Source organism: Camellia sinensis, chromosome 2, assembly GCF_055761805.1.
Source record: "Camellia sinensis isolate YWXY chromosome 2, ASM5576180v1, whole genome shotgun sequence".
Lineage (NCBI taxonomy): Eukaryota > Viridiplantae > Streptophyta > Magnoliopsida > Ericales > Theaceae > Camellia > Camellia sinensis.
In genome coordinates, this window is record NC_138962.1 from 136,747,861 (window position 1) to 136,754,737 (window position 6,877).

The following is a 6,877-nucleotide window of genomic DNA, read 5'->3' on the forward strand; positions in this document are numbered from 1 at the left end:
AATTATCCGAGGGCTCAATGCCAATCTATTCAAGGGCTTCGTGCCACTATGTTTAAGGGCTTCGTGTCACCATGTTTAAGACTTTAAGCCACACCGTTCAAGGGTTTTAAGCCAAGACATTAGGTTCAAGCTAATATGTTCCAGGATAGTGCCTAAGGCCATTATGAATTAATACAGACTCAGACTAACTATGTGAACTCTGCATTTGTATACTACAGTACATGTTTTGAAGCTTTGAATACCAAATTTGAACTTTAATTGAAATTTTGGAATTCCAAGATTTTCGTTGTCCACTCGAGCGAGGGAAGTCCCGCTCGAACATGAAAATCAACCTCCCAGTAGTTTTTCAAACTTCACAGTCTGCTCGAGTGACCAAAGTGGCGCTCGAGCGTGAAAATCGACCTCCCAGTAGTTTTTTTTTCAGACTTTACAGTCCCCTCGAGCGAACAAAGTGGCGCTCGAGCAGAGACCCATTTTCAACATATTTTAGAATGCTGCAATTAGTTCATATTTTTTATCCTCATCTCTTTCCAAAGCATTCTAGACATGATTTATGACTTAATAAAGATTAATAAGCTACTAATCAATATGTATTTATTTATTATGGTTCAAGTTAAGCATCGTTTTAACTACGTATTATTATTCATTGAGCCTGGCTCACTCTGTGTTATGTCTGTTTCTGTAGGTCACCAACCAGGTGGTCAATCTTAAACCAGGACGCCCATCCTCTTTTGTCAACCCTTCTGTGTCCAGGCACTAGACGAGGCCATTTATTTTTTTTGGGAAGTTTTGTTAAGATGTGGCTCGTATTTTGATTGTTCATCTAAGGTTGAATGCACATAACTTCTAGGTTTTGTATACGCCCAATCTTAGGGCTGGGTCTGTATATTTGTATGTTTATAACCGATGCTCAGGGATATATTTTTGGACTTTATTTGTCTATGATGATGTGGTGTTTAAGATCCTGGCATAATAGAAGTAGCTCAGTGGAGTATGTATATATCAATGTTATGTTAATATTTTGTGCTTTCGATAAGGCCCCATAAGTTATGTATACTAGGTTATGTCTGTTTCTGAATAGGTCATGCCCAAACTTTTAGGGGCGAATTCGGGGTGTGACAAGTGGTATCAGAGCACGAGTTGCTATCTCACACACGAAACCATTGAGCTTTAGGGTGTCTAGAAAAGATTTAGGCAACATGCATGATATCCTGAAAGTATATGAAGGATCGATTGCAACGTTAAGTGTACTCTGATAATGTTAACACTTTTGAAATATGACGATTGCATATAATTGATTGTTATGTAGGCTATGGTGAGAACAAGGACAGAAGACCCAGAAGATGCTACTTCAGCATGATTGGATAGGATGGAGAGAATGATTATGGAAATGGCAGAGACCCTACGGCAACAACAACAACAGCCACAACAACAACCGCCACCGCCACCGGTACCTCCGCTGGCAGTACAAGATTTCCATGCTGAAGACCGGACCATTACCCTCACTAAGGAGTTTAAAAAGATGAAACTGCCATCCTTCAAAGGAGGAATAGAACCAATGAAAGCAGAAGCGTGGGTGTTGGGAATAGAAAAACTATTAGAAGTTTTCCCTTGCACCGAAGCTCAAAAGGTGCAACTGGCTGCCTTTACCCATGAAGACGAGGCACGGAGATGGTGGATGCTTACGAGAACTATCGATCAAGGATTGACATGGGACAGGTTCTTGGAATTGTTTTATGATAAATATTTCCCTCAAAGTATGCGAGATAAGAAGGTAACTGAATTTGAAACTCTCAGACAAGGGAACAAGACTGTTGCTAAATATAAAGCCCAATTTGCAAAGCTAGCCCAGTTCGCGCTTCATATGGTAGATACGGATTATAAGAAGGCATAGAAATTTGAAGGGGGATTACGGGGTGCTATTCTGGATCGAGTCAATATATTGAAGTTGCCTACCTATGTAGATGTATTAGAGAGGGCCGTCATAGCAGAAGGAAATATTGCTGCACAAAATCGAATTTCTGAATGGAAGGGGAAAAGACAAAACAGCCAATGGTCGAAGGGGTTAACTACTTCACCAAACAAGAACCAAAATTCAGGGACTTCAAATGCTTCTACCCCTAGTCAGGATCCAATTCCCGTATGTATGGAATGTGGAAAGAAGCATCGTGGAATATGCTATCAGAAGTCTGGAGCCTGCTTTCAGTGTGGAAAAACGGGTCATGTGTTAAGGGATTGCCCTCAGAGGAAGCAGCAACAAAATGGCAACAAGACTACTACCAGTTCAGTGGGGTCTACACCAACTACTAACACCAAGGCACCGGCTAAACCGACTAACAATAAAGATACCGCGAGACAAGGCAGGGTGTTTGCATTAGTCCCGAGAGATGTACAGAATACGGCAACGGTGGTGTCAGGTACATTTATTGTTCACGGTCATTTCGCTCATGTATTATTTGATTCTGGCTCCACCCATTCTTTTGTGTCGAAACTATTTGCTCCTAATTTAGATAAAATCGAAGAAAACTCGCCTTATGTGTTGTGTGTGTCTTCACCGTTGGGAGACTCTATGATCTGTGCTTCTGTATACCTAGCTTGTGAACTCCAACTCGGGGATAGTCGGGTGTATGCTAATCTGTTACCTCTCGACATGACTTATTTCGATGTTATTTTGGGCATGGACTGGTTGAGTGAATATGGTAACGATAGACTGTTTGACTAAGCAAATTAGTTTCCACCCTTCGGGACAATCAGAGTTTAGTTTTCAGGGACAAGAACTGACTCCTCCACCTTATTTAATTTCTGTAGCAAAGGCTTGTAACTTAATTCAGAAAGGGTGTCAAGGATATTTATGCAGTATTTTGGAGGGGCAAGTGACGAATGGGGACGTTAACATGATTCCAGTTGTCTGTGAATTTTCGGATGTTTTTCCGGAAGAGTTAGCAGGGCAGTTGATAGACCGTGAAATTGAGTTTACAATTGAAGTAGCACCGGGGACTCAACCCATTTCTAAGACTCCGTATAGAATGTCACCAGCTAAAATAAAGGAACTAAAAACTCAATTGCAAGATTTACAGGACAAGGGATTCATCCGTCCAAGTGTGTCTCCGTGGGGTGCACCAGTATTGTTTGTGAAGAAGAAGGATAGAACACTCCAGCTTTGTATCAATTACAGGGAACTTAATAAGGTAACAATCAAGAACAAGTACCCATTGCTAAGGATCGATGACTTAATTGACTAGCTTCAAGGGGCACAAGTCTTTTCTAAAATCGATCTACGGTTTGGATACCATCAACAAAAGGTCAAGGCTGATGATGTGGAGAAAACAACTTTTCGAACCCGGGACGGTCATTATGAATTTCTAGTTATGCCCTTTGGAGTCACTAACGCGCTGGCAACATTTATAGATTTGATGAACCGTGTCTTTAAGCCCTATTTGGATGAATTTGTGGTGGTCTTTATTGATGATATTCTCATTTATTCCAAGAATGCAGAAGCTCATGAGAATCATCTTCTCTTGATCCTTCAAGCCCTCCAGGAAAAGAAACTGTATGCAAAGTTGAAGAAATGTGAATTTTGGCTACTGGAGGTGGCATTTCTGGGGCACGTTATTACAAAGGAAGGAGTTTCGGTTGATCCACACAGGATTGAGGTGATCGTGGATTGGCTAACTCCCACTAATGTGACTGAAGTACGGAGTTTTATGGGGTTAGCCGGATATTATAGACGGTTTGTTCAAGATTTCTCCAAGATTGCTGTGCCGCTTACACAACTGACTCGAAAGGGAGTTGCATTTGAATGGTCAGAAGAGCAGGAATCTGCTTTCTAGGAATTGAAGACAAAGTTGACTACAGCACTAGTGCTAGCCCTACCATCCGGTACTGAAGGGTTTGTAATTTACAGTGATGCTTCACACAAAGGGCTTGGTTGTGTACTTATGCAAAATGGAAGGGTTATCGCTTATGCCTCTCACCAACTGAAACCCCATGAAAAGAATTATCCCATGCACGATCTTGAGTTAGCAGTAGTAGTCTTTGCTTGGAAAATATGGAGACACTATTTGTTTGGCACTACTTGTGAAGTGTACACTGACCATAAAAGTCTCAAATACCTTTTCACCTAGAAAGAGTTGAATATGCGACAGCGACGGTGGTTGGAACATATTAAAGATTATGATTTGCAGATCCATTACCATCCTGGCAAAGCCAACACAGTTGAGGATGCGCTTAGTCGAAAAAGCATGGGGACCTTACCAAATTTGGTTACAGGACAAAAGAAATTAGCAGCTGAATTGGCTAAAATGGAAGTGGACCTTGTATTACATGGGCAGGAAGCTTTAATGGCAACAGTGATGGCCCAACCAACCTTACTTGAGGAAATTAAATTGCATCAGATGGAAGATGAAACTCTAAAGAAGATATGTGATGAGTTAAGAACTAAGTCGAAACCCGGATTCAGTTTAGTAGATGCGGTGCTCGAATTTCAAAACCGAGTATGTGTCCCTAATGTGTTAAACCGTAAACAAAAACTGATGGAAGAAGCACGTACCTCAAGATTTTCACTGCATCCAGGGAGTACTAAAATGCATCGAGATTTGAAAAAAAAAATTTTGTGGGCAAGTATGATGAAGGAGATCACAGAGTTCGTCTGGAAATGTTTGAAATGCCAGCAAGTAAAAGCGGAGCATCAGAGGCCAGCAGGTTTGTTACAGCCCCTTCCAATCCCGGAATGGAAGTGGGAACATTTGACCATGGATTTCGTTGTGGGGTTACCACGGACTTCTCGAGGGATGAATTCAATATGGCTCATTATAGACCAATTAACTAAGTCCGCTCACTTCCTACCAGTAAAGACTCAGTATAATGCAGATAAACTGGCGGTAATTTATGTGAATGAAATTGTGAGGCTTCACAGTGTTCCGGTCTCCATTCTGTCAGATAGGGATCCAAAGTTTGTTTCGAGATTCTAGCAAAGTTTGCAAGAAGCAATGGGTACAGAATTAAAGTTCAGTACAGCTTTCCACCCTCACACCGACGGTCAATCCGAGAGAACGATACAGACTCTAGAGGATATGCTCCGAATGTGTGTGCTAGATTTTCAAGAAAGTTGGGAAACCCATCTAGCGTTGGTAGAGTTCGCATACAACAATAGTTATCACTCAAGTATCGAAATGGCACCCTATGAAGCTCTGTATGGAAGACCATGTCGTTCTCTTGTGTGTTGGGCTAAAGTTGGAGATAAATCCTTACTCGGACCTGAAATTGTTCAGTTGACCACTAAAAAGGTTAAAATTATTCGGGAAAGATTGAAAACCGCGCAAAGTAGACAGAAGAGTTATGCGGACAACCGACAGAGGGACTTGGAATTTGAAGTGGATGGTCATGTCATTGTGAAGGTCACTCCAATGAAAGGACATTCAAGATTCGGAAAAAGGGGTAAGTTGACACCCTGGTATGTTGGTCCCTTTCAGATTCTGGAAAGAGTGGGTCTGGTAGCTTACCGGCTTGCCCTTCCGCCACATATGAGTCAAGTACATAATGTGTTTCATGTTTCTATGCTTTGAGGGTATCTTGCGGATCCGTCTCATGTTATTGATTATCACCAAATTGAGCTAGATGATAAGTTAATTTATGAGGAAAAACCAATCCGCACTTTGGATCGACAAGTGAAACAATTATGAAAACGAGAAATTCCAATGGTAAAAGTGGAATGGCAAGAACATTACGGAACCGACGCAACTTGGGAAAGAGAAGAGGAAATGCAACACTGGTATCCGCATTTGTTTCTACCCTAAGGTAAAACAAGTTTGAGGGACCAAACTTATTTAAGGAGGGGAGAGTGTAATAACCCGACCCTCGTACGTGTTTTCTGATATATTCTCAGTCCCTGTTTTGTGCTTTCAAATGCTTGCTGCGAAATCTGATGAGAAAATAAGGTTAAGTAAATGAACTCCATGTTTAAGGGTGTCTATCTGTTTAACAAGAAAACTATCTGTCACTATTAAAACGTTTGAATTAGAAATTGCAAGCCTTAGGGGCTTAATTATCTAAAATTGATTTTATATATGTGATCAGCATAATTTTTACGTAATATTAAGCATGTTTGCGAAATTTCAATTTCGGAATGATTAAAAGAATGATTTTTGTCCTATTCACCTATTATATATTCATGTTCTTTTAACACATGACTTGGGAAGGGGATTCTTTTGGTGGCTATCTCCTGGAGAGGATAAGAAAATAAGAGAAAAAGGAAAAAAAGGGGAAAGTTCAACAAGGAAGGAAATTGGGATTAAATTAGGAGGATCTTGGAGATTTTTGAAGCTCAAGGTAGGTTAACTTTATTTTACATCAACTCTCTCTTGATCATGTATGAAATTCTCCTTTCCATTTGTGAGGAAGGGTTTGTTAGTTTCATAATTATACAATTTGGGTTTGTAATAGAGAATTGGGTGTGATTCATGTTTGATTACGAAGTTATCCTCATCAATTGGTTGCTTTGGGATCTAATTTAAGTGTTGTGTGGGATTAACACTTCAACCTTTGGTTTCCATGCCAACCCATGAAATTATACCTATGTATTGTGTTATAAACTGAAGGTTAATGATCTAAATTATGTTAGGTTGTTATATGTGTTGTGATTCCTATTCACATGATTTGTCAGCAAAATCTAGCAAGTTATGGATGTTGTTTAAGCCTTGTTTTAAGTGAACAAGAGAGGGTTTTGGATGAATTTTTGGTTGAACTTCGGACTGCCAAAACAGGGACACGGCCGCTCGAGCGGAGGTCGCGGGCGCTCGAGTAGAAAAGAAGAAAAATTTATCCGTTCTGTTTTGCGTGCTCGACCCTCTGTTATTTTTGGACTATTGTTTTTCTGATG

The 6,877-nt window shown here is 40.5% G+C and overlaps 1 protein-coding gene across 1 annotated transcript; it reads left to right on the top strand.

The window, feature by feature from the left end:
- The first annotated feature begins 1,558 nt into the window (after positions 1–1,558).
- LOC145819067 (uncharacterized) lies at positions 1,559–2,722 on the top strand. Its single transcript, XM_082913052.1, has 2 exons — positions 1,559–1,867; positions 1,949–2,722. The coding sequence occupies exons 1-2, from the start codon at positions 1,559–1,561 to the stop codon at positions 2,720–2,722; spliced, it is 1,083 nt and encodes a 360-aa protein (XP_082769178.1).
- Positions 2,723–6,877: the final 4,155 nt, after the last annotated feature.

Bases quoted from the DNA above. Each gene is read 5' to 3' on its own strand.
- LOC145819067 (XM_082913052.1), top strand. From the start codon at position 1,559: ATGAAAGCAGAAGCGTGGGTGTTGGGAATAGAAAAACTATTAGAAGTT. The intron at 1,868-1,948 runs GTAGATACGGAT...AATATATTGAAG, and splicing joins CCCAGTTCGCGCTTCATATG to TTGCCTACCTATGTAGATGT.